Source organism: Equus asinus, chromosome 8, assembly GCF_041296235.1.
Source record: "Equus asinus isolate D_3611 breed Donkey chromosome 8, EquAss-T2T_v2, whole genome shotgun sequence".
In the NCBI taxonomy this organism is placed as follows: domain Eukaryota; kingdom Metazoa; phylum Chordata; class Mammalia; order Perissodactyla; family Equidae; genus Equus; species Equus asinus.
Genome location: NC_091797.1, coordinates 22,904,233 through 22,929,894, shown reverse-complemented (window position 1 = coordinate 22,929,894; position 25,662 = coordinate 22,904,233). Strand labels below are relative to the sequence as shown.

The 25,662-nt window shown below is 50.1% G+C and overlaps 1 protein-coding gene across 23 annotated transcripts in view; it reads right to left on the bottom strand.

Annotated features, from left to right (window-relative positions):
- TRERF1 (transcriptional regulating factor 1) overlaps nt 1-25,662 on the bottom strand; it is a 195,017-nt gene that overhangs the window by 24,698 nt on the left and 144,657 nt on the right. For 16 of the 23 annotated variants that reach the window (XM_070514938.1, XM_044776677.2, XM_070514941.1 and 13 more), the window contains 9 exons: nt 12,705-14,402; nt 11,192-11,238; nt 10,139-10,289; nt 8,799-9,101; nt 5,005-5,392; nt 4,243-4,309; nt 2,843-2,982; nt 2,607-2,710; nt 1,149-1,224 (listed from right to left, as the gene is read on the bottom strand). In XM_070514938.1, coding sequence (XP_070371039.1) covers nt 1,149-1,224; nt 2,607-2,710; nt 2,843-2,982; nt 4,243-4,309; nt 5,005-5,392; nt 8,799-9,101; nt 10,139-10,289; nt 11,192-11,238; nt 12,705-14,144 — 2,716 coding nt within the window. In that variant the 5' untranslated portion in view covers nt 14,145-14,402. The remainder of the gene's footprint in view (nt 1-1,148; nt 1,225-2,606; nt 2,711-2,842; nt 2,983-4,242; nt 4,310-5,004; nt 5,393-8,798; nt 9,102-10,138; nt 10,290-11,191; nt 11,239-12,704; nt 14,403-25,662) is intronic. The other 7 variants (XM_044776687.2, XM_044776688.2, XM_070514943.1 and 4 more) reach the window with 4 other exon arrangements.

Genomic DNA, 25,662 nt, shown 5'->3' with positions numbered 1-25,662 from the left:
AGGGAGCCCACTGAGAATGCTCCAGTATTTTTAGAGCAGCCCTCACCTTAGGCCATATCGGGCTGCCTGGACCAAGGACTTGGAAAAGGCATTACTAGGTTCCCAGGCCCACTAAAGTATTTAGCACCTACCTAGGGAGTGTCTGCTCAAGGTGCCAAAGAAACCTTCAAATGATTAACAATCAAGGGGCACTGCAGGTTGTAGCCCCCTCTGAAATAGAAAACCCAGGCAAGATGGTGGAGACCCTCAGAATGGACTGGTTTACCAGTGAATGGAAATAAAAATGTTGGCTTCAACTTCATTTGTCACCTCAGGCTCCCCAACCTGTTTCCCTCTCTCTTCCATTCAGCTCTCAAACGTGGTTTCTCCTTCCTCCTTATTGGTGATATCACGTTAATCCACACCCTCATAAGACACACTCATATGTAAATATACATGTAAATATATGCATATGCAAATATATATGTATATGGGTAAATGTATGTCTTTTCCTAGCATTAGTGTGATCTGTTTTTTAATAACTGCCTCCTCCTCAGACTCCAAGCTGAATGAGGCAGGACTCTGTCTGTCTATGTCTGTCATAGTCACTCTTCCATCTTCATGCTTAGCACAGTTTCTTGGACATAGTAAGTGCTCAATAAGTAATTGTTTAATAAATGAGTAACAACAGCCTCTAGGACATACCAGGCATTGGGCTACATATACTATCTCTAATCTTCACAAAGGGATGGAGTATGAGCCCATTTTACAGGGGAGGAAACCAAGGCTGGAGAGGGCCAAGGGGCAAGATCTGAACCCAGGTCTACTGATTCCAAAGCCAGGCGGCTGCTGAGTGTCGTTGCCTCTGTGCCGTACCCTGTGGTACTGTGGCCCTTTCCCCTGATGCACCCGTCTCACTGCCACACACGCAGGCACTGGCCACTCTCGCCCAGCTCTTGGCACACCCATGAGGGGCAGGAGCTCGCACAGCTCAACGCTGCCCCACCAAGAGACTCAACTGCCCCCTCAGTTATGCCCCAAAGGCCTTGAGGTCACAAGTAGCAATTAGGACAGAAGCAGTGCCATGTATTATTAAAAATCGACTCAACCAAACATGCAAACAGCCTGCTCTCAGGTAGCAATGGGGCCCAGGGCTCCTGGTGACCTACCGGCATAGTGGTAATTTGCTAAAGGATGACATTTTAACCTGACTGGCTTCCGCAGCAGCAGCATTTCCAGAGCAACCTGCAGACCCATGGGAGAAAAAAGGTGAGAGTCAGGAATGAGTCTGTGTGTCCTAGGAAGACCATCTACCTAACGGGGAAAAAGGGTCCAGCACTGCAGAGCCTGGAGCTGCGGGTGCTGGAAGGAAAACCAGAGGGAAAACTACTTGGGGTTTCCTTTCTGGTCAGCACCTAGCAGGGTTTGCCGTTCTAACCCTCCCCCCAGCTCAGGAGAACAGCCAGCTAGTCATGTCTGAGACCCCACTCCTTCCTTGGTGAGGGCCTCGGCCTCAGAGAGATGGTGGGGCCTCCTCTGAATGGAGGCTGGGTCTCCAGGGAAGGACTTCAAGGAAATGAGTGGGTGATATGTAACTGTTTCTGCAGAAAAGTCATATGTTTCATTATAATTGAACACAAACAGCTGTATTAGTAATAACCATACTACACATTGTCCTCCCAGAGAGCCTAGCTAAAGAAACCCTTTCAAATCTGCCTTCTTTAGCCTTGTTGATTTTGAAAAAAATGCTGCAGGCAGAGTTGAGCAGTGGATGGTTCAGGGGCAGAACAAGGTCTAGAATCTTGCTACTCCAGGTGTGGTCCACAGACCAGCAACATGAACATCCCCCGGAAGCCGGCCAGAAATGCAGAACCTTGGGCCCCACCTCCAGAACCACTGAATAAGAACCTGCATTTTAACAAGATTCTGCAGGTGACTTGTGTGAACGTTAAAAGTTCTTGAAAAGTACAAAGATTTTCATGAGAAGGTAGTATTGGGACATTTGTTTACATTCACATTTTCATAAAATCAAAAAGGAAGAAGCTAGATCTGGTACAAGAATCATGTATTTACTAAAGGGGAAACTGAGGTTAATGACTGAGTAATCTTGTTAACAGCCCAGGTGCAGGAGGCAAATGGTCAGCTCTGATTCTGGCAAAATGGCACCAAAGTTCTGGTTTGACCAAAGGACTGTGTCAAAGGTGGAAGCATGACACCAGCTTGTACACAGCAAACACTTCATTTTGGTTAAGGGAGAAAACGGTTCTAAGAACATCAAACATTGGCTGACTTCTACAGTAAGAAAGAATTCTACCTCCACCCCTGGAGGCCAGTTTTATGATGTGAAATATAGGACTGCTGAAGAGAAATTCTAATTTCCCAAGACAGATGTGCCCATAATTATTACTTAGGAACGGATGTGCAAACGGAAGTCCAACTGGAGGTTTTCCTGCAGGCTTTTAAATCCTGACCTTCTCATTGAGATAAGGAACATGAGGTCTATGGCTTGGTCATCATCTTATGAATTGTTTGTATGGTACATGGGACAACACAGAAACCTGGGAAAACAGTTTCAGAATTCTGACATGAAGAGGCGGTTGTGAAGCCTACTTTTCATGGTTCCTTACCATCACATCACCTTTGGCCTCAAAGAGAGAGTGCAAAGCAAATTCAGAATTGGTCCCTCCACCTGGCAATGCACTTGAACAGCACAAATTCAGGAGATTCTCCACTGTTGGGAACAAGGAGAAGCCACTGTATCAGAGAGAGCCCAGCATCATAGAAAAACACGGCAATCCTGGAACCAGGGGTCCTAGCGTGAGCGTCAAGGCTTCCCCACCCAGTTCTTCCCCTGCGCCAATACCTCTTTGCTGGAGGTCGTGGTTTTCTAGCTCTGGCCAGGGCTTCCATACCAGGGTGGCCTTGTGTGTGTCCTGGGCCAGGGCAGAGACATCCTGGAGTTCTGGGATCTCTGCTTGGAATCTCAAGCCAATGTTGATGCGTCTTTAATGACAAGAAGAAAAACAACAGTGTAGTCTTCAACTGGAGGCCAAGAGCAACTGTCAGGAACTTGAAAAAGAAGGAAACCAGTTCCTTCTGCAAGAAGAATGCAGCATGGACCATTTCCTCACAGCGTGATCCTAAGATTCCAGCAACGGCCTTTTCACTGGGATAAGGAACAGCTTTAAAACTGGGGAGAGATGCTGTGGGGAACAATGGAGAAGTCTGCCTGGGGCTTCATAGCTCCCTATAACTGAGAGAGGGGGTGCTAATTCCAAGGGAACAGCTCCCAGAATATGGCCGATGGCCCTTTTTAACCAGGAAAAATGGGACAAATGTAAAGTGCTTATTTCATTTTTTATCCCTTTCAGACCACTTTCCCATAAATTATCCCATTTGAACCTCACAGAGACCTGTGCTGTAAGCAAAGCAGTGATAACTACTCCCATTCAATAGATGAGTTAGCTGAAGCCTAGAAAGGTTAGCTTGATCAAGATCAAATAACAAAGTGGCCCTAGAACTCAGGTTTTCTCATTCCTGACTCAGTCTACTCAGCACTCTACCATCTGGCCTTTTCTGTGCTCATCCATGAAAATAACCACCTTTCTCTTCCATTATATCTCCCCATCGCCCACCCATAACTCAAGTACTCAACAAGCCCATTTGAAGGACTGGCCAAGAATTTTAGGCATGGGGGAAGCAAGGGCATTTGGAAGGAGTCTTGTCGAGAACTGTGAACCATGAGAGAGATGCCTCAGTGTTACTGAGAACGTGAAAGCATGTAGCCACAATCGAACTGGTCCATGGAGCCAGAGATGGGGACACTAGGTTCTCTGAATACAGGGCTTCCTCCTTTTACTATGTATTTAGTCTTTGGTAAAGGCCTTGAAACACTGGCAATTGTAGAAAAACAACAGTACTTGAAAAATATCACAATCCTACAATTTCTACAACTTCTCCCTCAGGGGCCACTCTGACTCCAGAAGCACTAACTACACTTCTCAAAGCTCCTCATCCCTTTCCTCAGCAGAGGCTTCTGTTCTAAAGAATAATTGGGGCTGGCCCAGTGGCGCAGTGGTTAAGTTGGTGTGCTCTGCTTCAGCGGCCTGGGATTCAGGATCCGGGGCGCGGACCTACACACTGCTCATCAAGCCATGCTGTGGCGGTGTTCCACATACAAAATAGAGGAAGATGGGCACAGACGTTAGCTCAGGGCCAAGCTTCCTCACATGCACACAAAAAGAACAACTGGCTTTTCCTTACGGTTCAATGTCAACCGTCTGCTCTCCAGGCCCTGGGGTGACTGTCACACTGCTGCCATCGATGCTGTCTGAATACAGAAAACAGAGATCACTGGTCAACAGGGAAGGGGTACTGAAGAAACTGAAGCAAATGAGCAATTACTGAACAGTCATAATAGGGCCCCCGTCCTACCCAACCCATGCCAGAGTCACCACCACTAGTCTCCAAGGAGCTGGAGTGTGTGCTAACTGGTTTAGGATGACCCATTCCTCACACAGGGTAAGGAGAAGCCAGCTGCCCCACTCTGGTCTGCTAAGCTGTCTTGTTTCTACAGAACTATTCTTGCTCCAGAAAGAGACCCTGGCTACAGGCTCTCCCTGCTTGATCTTTAAGCAGCACACACCCTAAATGTGGAGGCCCCGGTCTTGCACATAATCCTATCTGTACGGCTACTTAGTACTTTTCCCTTGGGTGCCTTTACGCAATTATCCACCACACAGTCCTGTTATTTAGTATGTGCACACTTCAACTGTTTCCTTATCCCAAAGAGACTGTAATCATCACTTCACGCGTTTGTCTCCTCAGCTAGACTGTGATTCCCCTGAGGATAAGTATTCTCTATTTGTTCTAAGTATTTCCAGCACCAGCACAGTGCCTGGTACATGGAGTAGATAAGCCACACGTTAGGGGCGTCAAAGAGAGAATTACAGAAGGTGAGACCTCGCAGGGAGGTCCCCGGCACAGGCAGGGGTGAAAGCCCCGGGTCCGGGAGGGGTGACTCACTGGAGCGGCAGAGCAGCACGCGCGGCGTGGGCGTGAGGGGCGTGAGGGGCAGCTGGGGGTGGGCGCCGGGGCCGTGCCCGGAGATGAGGACGTTGCTGAAGAGCCCCGAGCCCTGGCGCACCGGGCTGAGCATGGGCGGGGGCGTGTAGGGGGGCAGCTCGTGCGCGGGGTCCAGGAGCAGGTGGTCCCCCAGCACGCGCGGGGAGCGCAGCTGGCTCTGGTACAGGGTGGCGCCCGAGTAGGAGGTGGCGGGGCTCGGGTGGTAGGAGGGCGGTGGCGGGATGAAGAGCGGCTCGGGCCGGTGCCGGAACTTCTTCTTCTCGGGCGCCGCGGTCTTGTGGGGCTCCTCAGCTTTGGCCGCGCCCGGCTGATGCTTCCTGGGAATTTCCTGAAACGGGGAGAATGCTGCGATTCAGATACCTGGGCTTTCCCCACAGGCCGTTTCCACAGGTTGAGGGATGGGGAACTTCCGTCCTACTCCGGACCCCTTTCCACTCGTCTGACCCCAGCATCCTTGGCGCTAAAAAGCAGCCACCTCTGTTTCGGACCAGGCGGGTTCTGGTGGCTTCACTGGGGAGAAAACTGGTGTGGAGGAAATCCCTCATGTCTGGAGGGAGATGGGGGTGGTAGGAATAGTGGGTGGGCAAGAAAGAATCAATTCACATTCTTTATTGCTTATCACTGCATTCCCATCTGGCGTGGAATCCAGCTGAGCGGGCCCTTTAATTCCCCACTGCTCCCCCGGGACAGACATCAGGGACAGATAACACATGTTCTGAGAAGGGGACAGAATAATCCATTCAGGGAAGCTGGGCAGAGGCTGTGGGGCAGGAAAAGGGGGTCAGGTCTAGCCAAGGTTCCCAGGGCCAGTGACCCACACTGGGCTCTCTTTCAAGGTAACTTTCTGGCTGAGGGAGAGCCATCTATGATTTTAAGGCCCCTTTCCTGTGCTCCCCTAGAAATAGAGCCAGTTAACCTCCCCCTCACCACCCCTCACTACTGCTCCCAGCACTGGTGGCTCATTTGTAGCAAGCCCCTCTCCTCGGCTGGCTTCCTGTCAGCCGTGTTAGTTTATTTTATGGCAGCGGAACCAAGCATAGTCTGGAAGGAAGGTCTGCCACATGGATACATATATACCAATAAGTAAACATATGCACGTAAATAGATAAGCAGGGCATGCCAAAGCCAAACAGAAACAGACTCGGGTTGTGTGCCAGCATCAGCCCAGGAAAATGAGGAGCTGGGTGTGGCTGCAGAGGCAGCAGTGTGGCTGGGAGAGGCGGCAGGGGTACTTGCAGAAAGGTTCTGGGCAGTCTGTGGTACCCTCTCAGGCCCTGCAGGCCAGTGCCAGTCACAGCCGCAGTCCCTGGCAGTTCCTGTGGCCAGGGTGGCGCCTGAGTAGGAGGCAGCAGGGGGTGATGGGAAGGGCTGGCCACAGTCACATGACCAGCTGCCTCCAGGCCATGTGACCTGCCCCTGTCGCCCCTCAGCTCTGGGCTCCCTCTCCCTCTGGACCCTGCTGCTGACTTGAGCACTTCAGGCTGCCCCCTCCTTTTTCTCCCTCAGCTTCGTTGTCTTTCGGGGCCCTGTCCCAGCCTCTGGGATGGGAGCCTAGTGAAGCAGAGAGGTGGGGAAAGGAAGAGGGCAGAGGACCCCCAGGCTCCCAGCTCACCCCTAGGGGGCTCTCCTTAGGCGAGAGCACCTCAGCCTGCCTCCTCTCCCACCAGAGGGCTCCTCACTGCGTGAGGCTGAGGTAGAGACAGGGGGCTGAGGAGAATGGGGAGAGGATGCCGACGCCCCCTAACTTGGGGAGCAATTCTGAAACTTTATACCCTATTCCTGGTAACTGATGAGGTCATGTGAGCACATGCAGACCTTGTGTGACCTCAACTCTGCACCAGAATCCAGACCTCCAATCATAGGGTCAAATGTCCCTCTTGGGCTTCCTTTACTTGAGCCTCTGGTCCTGCTATTCCAGCTCTAAAGCTGGATCTTCCAGGCAAGGCTCTGAGACCCTGGGCCAGAGAAGCCACCTACAGTGTCAGACCCGGATGTCACTTGAGAGGGAGCATTTACAGTGTTCCACCCCTCACAAGCTATTTGGACCCTCTGTGGGGGAAGGCCAAGTACTGAGAGGTTTTAAAAGCTCCCCAGAGAGGTGAGAACCACTGATGAGTCCAATCTCCTCAAGGTCAGGGGAGAAATCGAGGCTCTGAGAAGGGGCAGGTCTCAGCTGCCTTCATCCCAGCTGGCTAGGAGCAGAGCCCCAGGATTAAAACTCAGGGCTCCCGTGTGAACATTTTAATTTCTTTATATCAAGTGTCAGGATATACTTGCTCACATTTACTCAATCCCACCTACATGCTTCCACTTCGGCTTATCTCCCAACTCATGACGTCGCTCTCACCGTTTCCACAAAGCCAAGTCCATCTCTGCCTTCAAAACCCTGCTCTGAATGCCCCTCATCGTGACCTCTGATTCTGACCAAACTCATACCAAACTCCCTCGCCCCTCCCAGTCCCTAATTACTTTAGCTACCCAGGTGTATTCCCTCCGGCCACACCAGGGTCATCACTGTTTCTCCTCAGCCCTGGTGCTTCTCTTCCTGTCTTGAATTGGGGTGGGCGGTGCTGCCTGAGGCTCGGATCCCTGTGTTACTAGGAACCTACTGTCTCCAGCTTCAGGCTGTTTTCCAAGGGAAAAAACAGTGGCTCTCCCACCAAATTAGGAACTTCTCTGGGCTAAGAGGGAGCTTGGCTATGTCACTTCATCTCTTTGCCTGTTGCCGGCACCCAAGTCCTGCCAGCTTATGAAAATCCTCATCCCCAGAGCTTCTCCACCAGTCTCTCCTCTTCTGAGACCTTGATATTACATAGAGAACTAGAAAAGCTCTTTTTGTACTTTCCTAGTTCTCTTAATTATCCTCCCTACTTCTACTCTAGCCCAACTCCACCCTCGTGCCTCCTGGAATCCCAGCAGCCATCTATTCTCTAAGGACAAATTTGACCCAGCACACCACTTTGTGGCGAGGGGACAAATCTGACATAGTCAACCACATGGGGTCCAGACTCCTCGGAGGAGGGAAGGAGGGAGGGAGTCGGGGAGGGAGAGAAATTCAGAGAGCGAGATCTCTGTTTCAGAGCGAAGCTAATAAGCTGCTTGGGTAAAGCACTTGGAATTTGAGAAAGAGAAGGAGAACTTAACAGTGAGTGAGAGATGCAAATCTCTTTGCTTTCCTGAGATTGGGGGTGGGTGTCCCTCAGGGAAAATTATTTCAGGAGCCTTAATGAATTAGGTCCTCCAAGGGTAATTTTGCAAGTGTGATACTGAAAATATTAAGCATCTGGTAAGGGTGACCATCAGAATGGACGCCAGGGCTATGGCTTGGAGGCCCTGCTGTGCCAGGGGTTACATCTTTGGTTGCTACATTTGGGGAGGTCTGGAGATCCTGGGGGAGGGGCCAGGGCCCTGGGCAATAGCTATGTACTATCTGGAACAGTACTTCTGTATTTTAATAACCGATTACCAGCTGAGTTATCATTTCTGTTTTAATCTGGGAACACTCTGCGCCTCTCAGAATCTAACCCAGACCTTTAGCCTGGAAGAGTAACAAGTTACTGGATAGAGGGCGATGTGAACAAGAATGAGATTCCCAAGGCGGCCAGGGGGACGCAGCCCTGAGTGGCCACGCCATGTCTGAGCTTAGGCCAGTGACCCTGGAAGAGCTGTCCTCATCTCCAAGAAAGCAAAGGGATGTCCCCAACCCGGGCAGGCAGGACAGAGCAGCAACTCACAGCAGGCGTGCGGGGGGCAGCCCCTTGGGGGGAGTGTGGGGGAGAGAGGGTCATCCTCACGAGCACGGGCATCTCGTCGTCCGACATCGAGCTGGCTGGCTTGTCTCTGGCGGAGGGGGCGGCAACGACGCTGTTGGCGAAGCCCTGAGAGCTGGGCTTGGGCGGGAGAAGCTTGACAGGGACAGACACGGGCATGACCATGGGCGTGAGGCTTTCTGCCTCGGGAGGGAGCTGCGGTGGCGGCGGAGGCGGAGGCGGCAGTGGCGGCTGGGGCTGAGGCGGCGGGGCCTTCTCTCCTTCCTCCTACACAGACAATAAAGGCTTTGATCCTGGGCTGAGAGTAGCTCTCACAAGGGGAGCACACTTTGCTTTTCCAGAAAGGTTCCAGGACATCATGCATGGGTGACAGAGAACCACTGCAGGACCCTGAGTCCCTGGGCTCAAGTAATGACTGGGGGCAGTGGACAAGGTCACACACTCTATTTTCTACATTTAAGAAACCTTGACCATGCATCACTTGTATATCAAAACAAATATTTAGAAAAATTTTTGTGTGGTTGTCATTGATTTTTTGTTTTAAAAAAGGATATGGACTTGCAATCAGGCAAAAAAAGACCCCACATAAGTTTTTGTGTAGGATCTTTTAATACTATGGGCCTCAGTTTACTCATCTGTCAAATAGAAGACAAAGTTCTTTTATCTGGCATGGTCAGGAGCTGGAGGGACCTGGGTAATCCAAAGTTTTGGCAAACAAAGCATTAATCCCATACACTTAAATTAAGATCAACCATATGCAAAGAATCGAGAAAATTCTTTGCATTTTAACCTAACTCTAAAGCTGCATGGATGGTTCACTACGTGGATATCCTACCTGGATAATCCTGAGGGCATTTAAAGACCTTTGGATGCTAGAGTCTAATACGAGTGCCTGATGAAGTGAAAACGCTGGCTGAGAGCCTGTTGGTTCCATCAGCTCTCCTTGGCCATTGACTGCTGATCGGGAAAGTCCAAGTGACCCTGGGCTTGGGCGCTTCAAGTAGCTCAAGTTAAAAATAATATTGCATCTACATGTTTTCTCTGCCGTCTCCTCCATGAGGTGGAGAGCCTGGGATCCCCTAAAAGGATTACTAGTACCTTTGTTTTGACTCTTGTTCATGAAGCCAATGGAAGTGGGACTGTTTGACCTGTCTGGCTCCAGCGTCAAAGTGTAAGCACTTCCCTTAATTGGGGGAGGACTGTGCCTCCCCAGGTGCCCGCATGGGGCTCACACTCTCTGACGGCAGCAAAGCAAAGCAAGCAGCACATGGGCTGGGGAGGACTGGGCACTGGCTCCTGCTAACCTGTTTGAGGCTGGGGGAAGCCCTCATTCCCCCGTGGGACCGCATGTGGCCATTCAGCGCAGGCAGGCTCTTGAACTCCTTCAGGCAGATGGAGCACGTCAGCTTGTTCTTGGCATCAAACTGTTCCCCAAACACTCCTTTTAGTTGGCCACTGCTCAAGGGTAGGGCCAAAGGGAGAGGACACGCACGTTGAGGAAGGGGAACAGTGATTTATCACACGACCTCACGCCCTAGGAACCCATTTTACCCATCCACTGCCCCCAGGCCCATCGCCCCACTTGCATCACTCCAATACCCTTCAGAGAAGTAGACCCAATTTATAGATGAAAAACTGAGGCTCAAGAGTGGGCAAGGGCTTTCTCAGTCACGCAAGAGTTGCTCAAAACGCTCGTCTTCATTCCAGGACTTCTGGTGCTGGGTGTTCCCACCTGTGGCTTATTACCCCTCTAAGGTCAGCTTGGGCTGCCTCTTCCAGAAGCTTTCCCTCAGAGACACCTGTCTGAATCCTCTGGGTCAGCCTCCAGACCACACGTGTTAGCAGTTTATCAGGCTCTGGCTAAGTCTGTAATTATTTACCACACCCATGAGTGGAGGACACAAGTCTGTACTGTTCACTGTTGTATTCTCAAAGCTTAGCTCCATGTCTGGCACGCAGTAGGTACTCAATAAATACTCACTGAATGAATAAAGGGACAGTGGACAGAACATGGGCTGTGGAGTCATTCTCAGCATTGCTACTTACTTGATGTGCAACTTTAAGCTCTCTGAGCCTCAGTTTTTTCGTGTGAAATAATAGGAATAAGAAGCAAACAATGGTTGAGTGCTTAGTATGTGCTAGGCACGTGGTAATCCTGTCCACCCTCACTGGGTAACATTATTACACATACTACAGAGTGCCTAGCACACGGTGAGCACTCAAACGCAACAGCTGCTACTATTATTCCTATAAACTTGAGGAATTGACTTTGAATTTGGAAATGAATCATGAGAGACAACCCAGGAAAACCTCCCAGTCTCCCAAAATGCCACCAAGCCTCCTTGCATCCATCCTACCTTGACTCAGGGGACCCTGGCTGGGCTCTGCCATCAGGTAGGTGCATCTAATTTTGAGCCATGCAGGACACCGGAAGAAAGAAGAAAGAGGAAAAACATGTGTTTCTGATGGGGAGGAGTCCTTGAGTGGCGGGAAGCCCAGGGCCTGCACTTTGAGGACTCTTCCCCTCTCCACCTAGCACTCATCCTGCTCACGGCTGCTCATGCCCTCGCTCTTCCTCACCTGAGACTTCTTTCCCTTGACTGCTCCCCAGCTTGGGACCACGCCCCACTCTGGGAGCTGCCGCCAGCCACAAGCCCACCAGGACTCAATTCCCCACCTCGTCCCTTCCTGTTCTCCCAGTCTACCCACTGTGTGCACAGAAAGGCTCCATTCCCATGAGACACACAGAATGGAGAGAGCTGAGCGACACAGCATCATGCCGAGAGACCTCCTGCTCAATTCCCTTCCAGGCTTGGCCATGTCGTCTGATTCTTATGTTCACAAAGGCTCTCAGTTACAATGGGCCTGAGTCCCAAACAAAATGGCATCGAAGGGAGTTCCTTTCTGGCCTTCAACCTCCATCAGAGTCCTCTCTCCATCTATCCTGGTCTTATTCAGGGTTCCCTCCTCCTCTGACCCTTTGCCACATGTGTAGCACTTGGAAATGCCAAGGCATGAACAGTGGCCAGTATATAGTAGGTTGTTTTGTGGTCAAATACATTTGGGAAACAATCAAGGGTTAATAACCATGGCCCACAGGCTGAATCTCGTCTGCAGACATGCTTTGTTTGGCTACACTGCTTTTAAAGATCTTGAATAAGAATGCCATTGGATGGGGCATCTGCTCTCCAGGCCACCACAGTTGCCACCACTCCCTATTGTCTCATACCAGGCCATTTTGCTTATAAACTTTACCTGCCTGGATCCTGTGAGCAGCTAAGGTTTTCATCTCTGCAACTACATGAGGTAGCCCCTTTGGGAGATCCACAGCGCATATTAGCATATAAAGGCTCTGAGAAGCCCTGAGATTGCAACTTGTTCCACTTTAAGAAACCCCCAGATTTATTTATCCAGAGAACCCATTTCCCACCCCCAGCAATATCCATTAAACATTCTACAGAACTCCTGTTCTGAGCAAAATACTTTGAGAAATGCTGTCCTAATGTGGTCTCCCTCCCAAAGGGGCAACAATTTCACAGGGAATTCCCTGAGGATACAGATCTAAGGGGGACCAGAAACCCCCACCATGTGGTCCCTGGGCACATGACTCAAGCCTTGATCATTACATGCATCATTCAGGACCTGACACGGTATTTTGGCCATCTCCTTAGCAAGATTATAAGCTCAATGGGCAAAGTCAAAATTGATTTTGTATTCTAAGTGCCTGGCATAGACCGTGCCTGGCACTTAACAGGTTAACATTTGTGGAATGAATAAACTAAAGGGTTGGAGGGGTCAGAGACAGGACTGAGCTCTGGCTGGCCCTGTAGCACACTAAGACACCAAGAGAAACTTGCACTGTGAGAATACCTGGGGCCACATGGCACTGGGAGAGAGCTGCTGGTTCTGAGGCCCCATGTTGTTGAGGTGGATCCCACTGGGGGACAGGAGCGGCCGATGGGGGAGGGCACTGCTGACCCGGTTCAGATCCGAGCTTGCTGGGTCTCCCATTCCTGCATCAGGAGGCCCCAGGTCCCCGTGGGAGCTCAGCATGGCCTGGGCCTGCCTGTCGCTGGGGTAAGTCTTGGGCTGACTGTCCTCCCGCTGCTGGTGCTGAGGCAGGTGGCTCTGCTGGTAGAGGGCGTGGCTGTAGGACTGCTGGGGCTCCTGGTAGTAGTACTGGGGCATGGAGCCCAGCTGAATCAGCTGGACAGCGTGTGCCTGCTCTGGGGTGTACTGGTGGGGGTCCCTGTGATAAGAAGGGGGCTGCAGGTGCATCTGTTGCTGCTGCTGCTCTTGCAAGTGCTGCATCATGGGTTGGGACTGATAATACTGAGGTATCTGCATTGAACCCTGCCGCTGCTGGAGCTGCAGCTGCTGCTGCTGCTGCTGCTGTTGCTGCTGCTGCTGCTGAGGCTGTGGTGGGCGAATCTGCTGCTGCTGCTGCATTTCTTGCATCGACATACGCTGCTGCCCAGCCTGCTGCTGTTGCTGCTGTGGGTAATACTGGTGCTGCTGCATCTGTTGCATGTGCTGGGACAGCATCTGTGGGGCCTGCAGTGGCTGTCCTCCTGGCACTGGCATCTGAGCCAGTGGCTGCTGGTAGTCATAATACATGTGCCCTTGGCTAGGGTGCTGCCCAACCTGAAGCGCTGGTTTGGACAGCCCACCAGTGAAACCAGGGTGAGGCTGCTGGGGCACCTGCTGGTAGCGGGAAGGTATAGCCGGTACTGGGGGCTCCACGGGCTTCTGGGACAGCAGCTGGCGGAGGGCACTGTCCGGGGCCCCATCCATCACTGCTGACTGGGTGTGCAGCACCTGGGCCATATTGTTGACCTGAATTCGCAGGTTTTGGTTGGCAAACACCTGGGTGAAAGAGTCTAGTTTGTGCAGGACACCGCTGGTGAGCTTCTGAGTCCGGATCTCACTGGCCTGGGAGTAGGTGTATTGGTAGCCATCGGTGGGCTCAGCCTGGGCCGGTGCCCCCCACATCATGTTTGAGTTGGTCAGGTTGCCACGTAGCTGGACATGGTTTCCAGGCCCTGCATGGCCTCCCCACCCTCCCTGCCTCGAGGTATCCACTTGGCCAAGGTTTTTGGAGCCAACAGGCAAGCCTAGACCATCTCGAGTATCTTGAGGGAAGTGGGGAGAGATGGGTGAGGCCTGAGGGGCATCCATGGCAGCCCCTGTGACTGTATTCCCATAGTTGTGGTTCAGCCCGCCATGGACCCCAAGTGGTGGCTGTTGGTAGAAAAGGTTCTCACCACTGTGGGCCACGTGGTTGGTCTTGTACAGCTGCTGATCCCCCATGGTGCCCGCCTTGGTCGTGCACGTCCAGCCACAAAACCATAAAAAAAGGTAAATGAAACAAACCCAAAAGGACTGAAACCCTGAGAAGCTGAGAGAAAGCGTCCACACTACTCCACGGCTGACATGTCTGTGAATGCGGCTGGAGCCAGGTGTTCCTGTTGGCCTGTACCACTCATGTGCAGAGCGGCGGGTTTTACATCCTCGCCCGGGCTGAGGTACGGAGCAAACACCAGCGTGGGGAAGAGATGCCGCTCACACCTGCAAGACAAGATGCAAAGGACAGGAAAGTATTTATCTGGATGTTCTGCGACAAGCAATTACATCTACCATGACCAATTATAGAAATAAATACAAAACAGAAGACTTGATTAGAGATAGCTAGTGTCATACACTCCACACCCTTCTCACTGATTCTGCAGATCTTGACCCTCATGTGAGATGTGAACTCTCTTACTTTCAAGCTGTTGGCCAATGGCTCACTAGTTCATTGATTGGTCAATTCACTGTTATGCTCACTGATTAATTCATCCATTATTCTGGGACCCTGCTTTTGAAAGCTCAGCACTATTCTAGGACGTGCGGGGGATACGAAGACATTTAAGACATTCATTAATCAATTTATCTGCTCAACACTTATTAGACACCTACTAAGTGTAAGGCAAAATGCCAGGAGATGATTAAGACATAGGCTAGCTCTTCAAGAGCTTACAGTTAGAAAAGGCGACAGGTTATATGAATAAGTACAAGACAAGGAGGAAAAAGATGCATGTAATAAAAAGGTAAAACTATGAGTATGGAATTCAGACTGGAGAGCTTATTTCTAGCAGAAGAATGGAATTAGAAAAAGCTTCAAGGAGGAGCATTGCACGTGTCCATTTGCCTGTTAGGTCAGCATAGTTACCTGCCGCCTCGTGGTCCCTGCCCAGGAAAACCTCTGTGCATGGGGCTGACCACCTAGCCAGAAGCCTATGACGTGGGCTGGCACAAAAAAATAGGCTGGCCCAATCAGATTCCCTCTCTCAGGAACATGAACTAGGAAACCTGGAGAGACTGGTCTAGTCTGGTTTGAGTTCACACAGTTCTTTCCTGGGCTTCAGGCTGGGGTATGTAAACCCCTGGGAGTATATGAAGGCTTTCCAAGCACCACACACGCACTCAAAGTTTTAAGAGAATCACTTTCCATATCCTCAACTTCCATAGAAATTCTTTTCTAGAACTGCTGCACGATAGAGGCACAAGTTGTCCTCTTATACCTGCTCTTTCACAGTAGCCTTCCCCCTTTACAAAAGAAAGGCAAATCACTTCCCATCCATCCCAAATCTTCACTGGGTTACCGCCCCAGGGATAACCCCCCACCCACCACCACACAAGTTCTACTTTCTTTTTTTTTTTTTAAAGATTTTATTTTTCCTTTTTCTCTCCAAAGCCCCCCAGTACATAGTTGTGTATTTTTAGTGGTGGGTCCTTCCAGTTGTGGCATGTGGGATGCTGCCTCAGCATGGCCTGACAAGTGGTGCCATGTCCGCGCCCAGGATCCGAACCGGCAAAACCCTGGGCCGCTGAAGCGGGGCACGCAAACTTAACCACTTGGCCACGGGGCCGTCCCCTATTTTCTTAATAGAAAATTGAGAAAGCGAGGAACTCTAATAAACGAGTAGTCAACCTTCTTTGCAAGCTGGGTGGTTTCCAATTCTTACTTTATTAGGAAGCCCTAATAGAAGTAATTAAAATACAATTATTAGTGATAGACCACTGTGTGATTTTTGGTCTATAACTCAGAAGTAGACCAAGAACTGAGTGACCGTCCTTTAACAAAACTTGTATTTCTATTTGCTGGTTCACGTGAATGAAGGTTTTCAAGTGCTTACATCTATATAAATGAAAATCGGAAATACGATCGATGCTGATCCTTTTCTCATGCTAACAATAAGTAATAATCTTCCATGGATAAATAAAAAAATTGAAGAAATAACCCAGCACCAGCAATATTTTATTCCTGAACCTGGGTGGTAACCGCGTGGCTGTGCTCCCTCTGCAGTCACGCAAACTGTACGCTCTGAGCTGGTCATACAGAGGTATGTATGTCGGACATCAATAAAAAATTTTACTTTAAAAAGTCATCCAGCATCACCATCTCACTGAGATAAAATTTTAGTTTTATGTTTATTATTTAGCCAAGCTAGTAATATATTTATGTTGTTTTGATCAATTGTATACTATTAATAATTGTAATGATAACTCAAACCAGGAGAAAATTTTAATAGTTAGAGCTTTATGATTTCAGGAAATTAAAAAAGTTTTAACATCATATAAAATTGTTACAGAGAAATATGATAGGGAAAGAAATGAAAGAGTTTTAAGCATAAAAATATATTACATATATTACGTTAGGCTAAAATTCCATGGGGAAGTGAAACAGAAATAAAATTTCAAGGAGAAAAGGGAACACTGACTATTAACAAAGAGCGTGTTCATGCATTTTTAAAGTGGACGATGGTGGGTATCAAATTGCTATGGTGTTTAGACTCCACTGACTAAACAGTGATGTAATAGTTTTACTTAAATATATCCATGTTTACAATATACTGGAAATTGCATCTTCTGTAAACTTATGATAAAAAATGTAGACATCAACTTAAAAATGGGTGAGGGGGTAAAGAGTTTTACGACATCCTTCTATGGGGGATTTTAAGCAGAAACGTTTGAAGACCACTGCAGCAGTCTCCCTCCAACTAGGAGGCGGCCTGAGTTGGTCTCTCCTTTTCTGAATGACAAGAGAAGGAGACAGACAAATTCCGAGTGAGGGATTTGGTTTGGTGGAATGAAGGATGGAGCAAGGGAAGCAGTGGGAGGAAACAAAGGTTGGCCAAAGACGGCTGGAGCAGACTCTGAATGCGAAGTTACGCGTGAGCCATGAATGGCCAGTGGAGGCTTCTGAGCAGAGGCACAAGGATGCTGGGCGTGAGGGTGCTGGGCTTCAGAGGCTGGGAGACCAACACCCCTCGCTGCTCAAAATGTGGTCCGTATCACCTGGGAGCTGGTTAGAAGTTCAGAGGCTTCAGCCCAGATCTATTCATCAGAATCTGCATTTTATCAAGGCTCCCAAATGATTTGTGTGTAGATTAAAATTTGAGCAGCAATGGGTTAGCAGGTTCTGCTGCATCCAGGCGAGACATAATTAAGACCTGAACTCGGGTAACGGTGAGCAGGAAGAGAGGGAGAAAGGAGAGGAACATCCCCTATGCTGCCAGTGGGAAGTGACGCTCCCTTTTCCCAAACAGCACTGGCCATCAGGGGCTATGACCCAGTCTGAGGACACCCGTCCCTTTCTCACACACACACTCTCTCTTGACGTCCTCACCCACCACACATACCTTGCTGACGCCCAATGAGTATCCCCAGCTCAGATGGTCTGAGCTCCTGATCAGCTGCCTACTCCACATCACCACTTCCACGTTCAAAGCCAAACTCAACATCATCTCCCCCAAAATGGATGCTGCTCCAAAGTGTCTCCCTTGACTCCTCCCTCTCCCTTAATCAACCACCACAACCTATCAATCTACTTCCTAATATTTTCTTAACTCTATCCATTTTTCTCCAGTTCCACCACTATCATGCTAGTCTAAGATATCATATCTGTCTTCTGGACTATTCCAAGAGCCTTCCAATTGGTCTCCCTGCTTTCAGTCATGTCCATTCTACAAACAGCAACAGCAGAATGAACTTTTCAAAATGTGACTCTGATCTCATCACCCCACTGTTTAAAGCTCTTTGATGGCATCCTAGCGCTCTTAGGTTAAAAATTAAAATCGGTTAACAAGGCCAACAGGGCCCTGGGGAAGATAGTCCTCACCCTAACAATGTACCCCTCTTCTCTTTGCGCTTTATCTCCTTCCCATCCCTCACCCCAGCCATTCTGGTCTTCTCTCAGTTCCTTGAACCTGCCATGCTGCCTCCCACAACATGACCTTTGCACATGCTGGTCCCTCAACAACGGAGAGCTTTTCCCCTCCTCCCTCCCTCTCCCTCTAGCCAAGTCCTGGGCATCCTTCAGATCTCATCTCAAAGTAGACTTTCTCAGAAAGTCTACCCTGACCCCAACCCTAAGTCTCCATCAGAGTCCTTTCTTATATGTTCTCATAAAACCACATTCCTTTCCTTTGGACCACTCTTCTCAGGCTGTAATGGTACTTCCACCAGTGCAATTATTGATTCATGGATCTTTCTCTATTAGAGCAGAGACCACGTGTACTTTTGTCTGATTCTATTCCCAAGCCCAGCACATTGGAGCCCCTCCAATAAGGATTTATTGAAGGATGGGTAGAGGGGTAATATTTGTTGATGAATGAATGAATGAATGAAAAAAATTAACCACCAGCAAGTGTCTCAATGAATCGGTAAAGGCAGAAAAATATACTCAGTGTAGGCTGAGCACACGTTAAGTTTTCATGGAGAACAGTTAGATTTCACCTGCATCCTGATGGACAAAGAGGGCTTACAGAGATAGAGGACCAGGAAAGGTATTTCAGACGAGGGAACAGTGTGCACAAAGGCATGGAGTGAGGTGCAGGGGTCCATGCTGGGGTACTGTGTCCTTGTCAGGAACTCACCAATGATCAGGCTGAATTTGTATGGTCAGAGCTAAATTGCGGGGGCCTTAAAATGACGTCCAGCAGTGCAATCCTGTGGGCATTAGGCCTGGTGATTTCACCACGTAACCTTCCTTGAAAGCCTTGCACCAAGTCACCTCCCCCAGAAGAATCACTTATTGAAAGTCACCAGACTCTGACTACGATCTGATCTCATGTCCCTCCACCCTGGCCCTGTGGGTGGAAGGGAAGCTAGATGATTCCACTTCTGTTGACATGTCTGCCTTGTTAAGTGTTCCCAAACTGCTGGACGAGGGGGATTTCTTTGTGTTTTGAGCTACAGGAATCTAATCTTTATTTGTTGCTATTTTCAGAACTCGGAAAGTAGTTTATTTACAAGCACAGAACCCTAGAAAGTCAGAGGTAGGTTCCCAAGCTGTGGTTCCCGGGGCCAGCAGCACCAGCATCACCTGGGAATTGTTATAAATGCAAATTCTTGGGCCCCATCCAGATGCACTGAATCAGAAACTTGGGCGGCGGGGCCCAGCAGGCTGTGTTTTAATGAGCCCTCCTGTTGAGTCTGATGCCCTCTCAAGCTGAAGACTAATCTAGAGGTCATCTCGTCTCCCCATATTACAGATGAGGAAACTGAGGCCCAGAGACGTAACTGCTGGGCCTGGAACAGTGCCTGGCTCATCGTAGTGGACAATCAAGATCATGTGTTGAGTTAAAGGGAGGGAAAATGACTTCCCTAGGAAGTCATAAGGAGGTAATGGCAAAATCATGTGCTATTCATTTTACATTAAATTTTTATATGTTTTGAATAGGTACGATCTTCACAAGGTTCAAAATTCAAAAGGTATAAAAGAGCACACAAAAGAGTGAAAATCATCCCCAATAAACGCTTGAAAATAAAGTGAAATGTTAGAGAAAATTTTTTTAAAAGGGTATACATGAGAAGTCTTCCTCCCACCTCTGTGCCCAGATGCCCAGAACCCCTCCTGGGACAATCACTCAAGTTCCTGTATATTCTAGAGACGTTTTATGCTCATACAAGGATGCTTGTACACACCCCACCAGCAGCCCTTCTATGCAGACGGTAGCACGCCAAGCCCACAGTTCAGCATCTTGTCAAAAGACTATTTGAAACACATCATTTACAACCTGGAAAACGGTTCTTCTTGGTGGGTCAGTCAATCTCACAGAACTGTTATAATACCAACTCAGGATTCAAGTCTTTATTATTTTTCTAATAAGGTAATTGCTTTGCTCATTATGTACAGCATTTCCTACTGGGTAACTGGCACCAGGAGGTTTGTCATTCATGAACTAATTAACAGGACTACTACTTTCACATTTCTTTGGTCAATTCCTTCTTTAGAGCAATCTCCGGGATTCTGGAGTGGGCTCAACAAATAAATGCCTGCTTGGAATCCGAGGTGCCCTCTATGCTCCCCCTGGAGCACTGCAGTCACAGGACCTAATTCTGGGCCCATCTCCCCACTGGCTGTCCAGTCATTCCAAGGCAGGGCCAGCATCCTACCTGGCTTGGGTCACAGTGACTAAGATATAGCAGATGCTCAATAAACACTCATTGAACTGAAATGCTGGGCCAGGCAAATGAGACCCAGAGTCAGGCACTCCACCCCAGGTTTCCATGCTTGACATGGACTGACGGCCAGAATTTACTGTTTTCTGTTAAAGGCACAGTGCCCTAAAGCACCAGATTTATGGAAGGCTGTAGATAATCATTAGGCTTGACACAGACTCCCTAGCACAGGGATTTTTCATACAGGGGCAGCTAGTAAACATTTCCAGCTTTGCTGGCTATATGATATGTCACAGCTCCACAGGTGGAGTGTGAAAGCAGCCACAAACGATGTATCAATGAGTTGGTGAGGTTGTGTTCCAATACAACTTTATTTATGGACACTGAAATTTGAATTTTATATAATTTTCACATGTCAAGAAATAGTATTGCTCTTCTATTGATTTTTATTCATCCATTTAAAAACGTAAAAAGCCTTCTTGGCTCAGAGGCTGTAGCTAAGAGTAGGCGTAGGCTGAATTTGGCTCCAGTCATAGTTTGCTGATCCCTGTTCTAGGGCATCAAAGTCCTTCTCCCATCCCTCCATACCCCGAGGGGCACCAGGAGATGGGGCACAGGCTGCAAGGAGGATATCTGTCTGAAAGGACCATCCTTTGAACCAGAGAGACAGAGAGACAGAGAGGAAGTTGACTTTGGCCAAGGTCTCAACTGGACTTGTTTGCTTACAATTCATAAAGGGTAACACCCTGCTCCTGCCAGACCACCACTGCTTGTTTGAGGAAGAAAAACCAAAAAGATCTTCCTTTTTCCGACACTGGGTCATCATTCAGAGACTGTATATACAATTCCCCACATGACTTGGCTTAGGTTTCAGTCAAGCCTTCCTCTCAAGTCTGTCAAAGGAGCTTAACTTGGATCCTCCTGGAATTCTCACTCCAGCTCTCTCCCAACGTCCAAAAGAAGGCAGGAGCCAAGGGCAGTTCTCCAAGACGCGGCTCATGGTTCGTGGTCTCCTTTATAGCAACACTGTTGTTCTAAATGCTTTCTGATTAGTCTCCTAAATAAGGCCAGTGGGTGTCTTATAGTCCAGTAGCCCAACTACTATGGACGAGTTCTGCCAACGACAATGGTAGTGCCGAAATCTTCCTCGGATCAGCGACTGGCTCACTCTCGCTCCTTCGTGGCCCTGAGGCTCCCTGCTCTGAGTTCCATGCTGACTCTTAGCTGAGGGAGGATTTTCAAGGCTTCCTTTGGGCAGCAGGGAACATTTATTTCTCCATCCTTCCATCCCACCCTGTGGCATCACCTGCTCCCTCCAAGCCCTAGGAACCAGGAAGAAGCCAGGGACCTGCAACATGGAGAGTTTGGACTTTGCCTCTCCACCAGGAAATGGGGACTGGAGCTATTTCACTTTCTGGGGTGCAGGTTCCTGTCCTCGCTGTCATTGCTCTCTCTTCTGGGCCAGCAGCAGCTCTCTACCAGGGAACTTACACTGCCTTCCCCTGGCGACTGCTACATGCCACTTCTTCTCTCCATCCCCAGTTGGCATGGAGTGGTGTGGATGCTGAGGATGTGGGGAAAGAAGTGGGGCCACAGGAGTCTAGGGTGGCTTCCTGGAAGAGGCAGCCCTGTGGATACATTCTTAGATACAGTTTTTTAACCACCCTCCTCCACTAATGGCAAGGACTGGGTAGGGAGGTTAGGAACACGGGCATCGAGTCTGAATATGATGTAGTGAGAGGGGCACTGTAGTAGCAAACAGGAGGCCTGGTTCCACTGACTCTCTGTGTGACCCTGGGCAAGTCATTTGCCTTCTCTGGATCTCAACCATGTTTTTAGGTATCCTGATAACTGAAGCAAAGTTTTTCTAGAGGGAGCCTGAACAAAACCCATAAAACCACTGTCTCATCTTTTACCAACTTACAGAGGTTGAAATTTAGGGCTCAGCAGCCAATTAGCATTCAAATTGTGGAGCTGACAACTGCTCGGGGGGCAGATGCACAGAGCACGAGACGCCACGAGTTGTCCACCTCTCCCAGGACACAGAGGTGGGGGGGTGGGAGGCAATGCTGAGCTGATGTGACTGAGCCTTTCCTGCATCTTCAGCACCGCCAGACATAACTGCTCTGGAACACGGGAGTGGGACATGCTCAGACATACCCACCTGGGATCACTGTCCCTCATGTCAGTACTCATCAAAACTTAGTTAGGGCCCCAGGGAGAAAGTGATGGGATGTAAAAGCAGGGATAGCGTAGGAAATTTACATCCTAAACTCAGGGCACCCCAGAGTCTAAAGGGAGAGATGCAATAGGCTCTGGGGGGCATGCCAGGGACGAGGGCCATTCTGGGCTGCCTGGCTCTTCCATGAAGCCTCCTCCCAATCCACAGTTGGCCCCTCACCCCATCCCCTGGTGATGGTGAGGTTGACAGATGACATAGCCAAGAGGTCTGCAGAAGGAAGGCAGGGCAGAGGAGAGACCTGAACAACCCACACGTGAGCCCCAAGTGCCCCAAGCCCTGAGTACCACATGATCATGTGTTTCTCCTAAGAAGGAGCTGCCAGGGGAATTTCAGGATAATCGGTAACCATACTGAAGACCTACTGCGTGCCAGGAGATGTCCCTAGGTCACAGTCCCTGGCCTCATGAAGCTTACAACCCAGTGGATGGAGGACCTCATGGTCAGAGATGGGCATCTGTGCCTTGTCTTGTCCTTTATATTCTTTCATACAAACTCACACTGAGGACCTACTTTGCCAGGACTCTGCTAGGGAAGATAAAACCCCACAAACCTGTGTCTTTAAGCTCACAGTTGGGGGAGGGGTGAGGGGGGTGGGGCTTCCTAAAGACTCCAGGGAATTTCACAAGGAAAAGGCAGAGAAGGGCCTCTCAGGGAGGTGAGGTCACAGGAGTGAGGGCCCAGAAGGCACAGTGGGCAGACCCTTGTGTTGGGGACTCAGGGAAGGTCTCAGTGGGGTGCCCGGCTGGAGGGGTCTGGGCCTGGGCCCGCACAGAAGATCCCCTACTCCTGCCCCAGGACTTGAGGCGTGGGCCTTATGAATCAGCAGCTGGGACTGCAGCCAGAGGAAGGATGCCTCTCTGTCCCTGGCAGGGTAGGGCAGGGCTGGGAGAAATCTCCCAATTATAAATTTAAGAAAACACAAGTCAAGCAGCTGAGGGCTCCGTTCCTACCACTCAAGCCCCACACCCAGCTCCCCGGGAGCCCAGCTGCTGAGGGCACCTCCAGCAGGTCCGAGACACAGACCAGCCTCCTCTGCAGGGGACGATGGGAAGGGGGGTGCAGCACGGTCACCTGGGATGGCACCAGCCCCGCTGACTCAAACCCTAGGACTCCAGGTAGGCTGCCGCGGTTGTGTGGTTATGGATTCAGTTCTCAACTGGAACAGTTGGCTTGGCTTTGCTCTGTGGCCTTCAAGGATGTCAGACTGTATAAAAAACAAATGCCCCTAGATGCCCTATGCCCCAGGGAAGGGGTGGGTGTCTGGGGGAAATCACCTCCCTTCTTTCTGGAAAACAGCTCACAGCTCACAGGGTAACAAAGTCTGCGACACTTCCTTGCGTGCAGAACAACTGTGCATTAGCGTTCTTGTGCTTGGGTGTCTGTTGGTCTTTCTTGGCCCGCCTGCCTGCATATCTGATGGGAGGTACCCCAGCTTATGACATCAGGGCATTCTGTGAACAGTGGCAACAACACAGGCCCCATCCCAGGGCAATTCCACGGCCCCTAGGCTCTTCACTTGTAAGATAAGGGGGCTTAGACAAGCAACCCTCACAGCCCTTTCTGGCTCAGAGTTCTAAGACTTTTGGGGGAATTCTGAGAGTCAAGAAACAAACAGAAGGACCTCTGGTGTCTGGGGCTGGAGGCCTTCCCAGTGGCACTTCCTGAGTCGCTCCCTCCTCCAGGCCCCTGTGGTTTGGGTCTGGCCTCCTCCTCCATAGAGATGACCCCCCATCATCATTGCTTACGCCCCCACCTTCCCAGCAGCGTGAACTCTCTGAGGGCAGCCGGACACCGTCTTGCACATCTCTGAGGCCCAGCCTGTGCCTCACATCTGGCACTTTGCAAGTGCTTCAGAGGCATTTGCTCAGTGAAGGCAGACAGAGGGCCTCATAGCCCACCTCAAATTTCCCGTGGCCCTGTAGCCCCACACGGAGGCTTGACTAGGAAGCTTGGCTGCCCCTGGCAATTTCTCCTTTGTCCTTCTGTGCCCTGAAGGCTGGCCTTCTCAGTCACGTGAGAGGGGCTCCTTGTTCAAGGACCGGGAGGAGCCTCGCCCCCAGAGCACCTTGAGTAGGCTCCCAGGGCCCATGGGAAGCTGCTGAAGGAGGGGAAGCAAGGAGTGAACAGACCAAGGGAGCAAACTGGGAAGATGCCCTGTGAGAGACAAGCTGATGGGAGCTGCTGAGACCAATTTTGTCAGGAGGGTCTCGTTCCAACCCACAGCATGCCAAGATTAAGAAAACCGGTATGCTTTAACCCACAGACGCTTCTGAGAATTCAAGCAGCACAGAATAAAGCTGGAAGTGAACATCCCCTTCAAGCCCCCTCACCTGACATTCCCACTGCTGGGAGTTTTGTGTGTGGGCGGTAGAGGCTCACCAAGGCTGGCTTCCGTCTACCCCACAGCTACTGAGAGGCCTCAGGCCATCTTACCCTTTGCTGGGATTGCCTCCCCCCAGTAATCCCTCACATCGCCCCTGGGCAGCCCCCAAACCTGCCTGGACTTGTTCAAGACAGATATCCTGTTGGTCAGTGGCCCCCATTATCTCACTGTCCCAATTTCTTGCCAAAATAACTTCCCTCTACTGCTATGAGACCAGAGGGTTGAAGTGACCACCCACCAGGGGCCCCTGGAAGGAGAGGGTAGAAACGGGGTCCCCAGAGCCTTAGGGCCTTGGGGAGAATGTGGGGACCAGACCTGACATGAAAGTTTTACAGGCCCCCATGGGCATCCTTCTGTTTGGTGGAAACATTACTCCACCAGGCCAGTAAGCTTGGGTGCCTGATTTTCCAACCAATACTAGATTTTAAGTTCTATAGGAGTAGAATTGTGTCTTCAGACTTTTGTTTGAATGTCTCTCCCTCCTCTTTCCACTGTGCCGTGAGCAGCGTTTGGTCCAAAGCAGATTCACTCAATGCTCATGGAATGCAGCAACTAGGTTTGTCCAACATCCACCCCGTGGGCCTGGCTAAAGATTAGGAGAAGAAGGGGCCAATCTTCTTCTCAAGGAGCCAATGTGGCCCAGAGTTAGGCCTAGGACACCAGCACAAAAATGTCCCCAACACTGCCCAGGCATCCTCCAGCCGCATGTGGAGACGGATCACGGAGGGGCGGGCTGCTGTCGGAGAGCAGTAGGA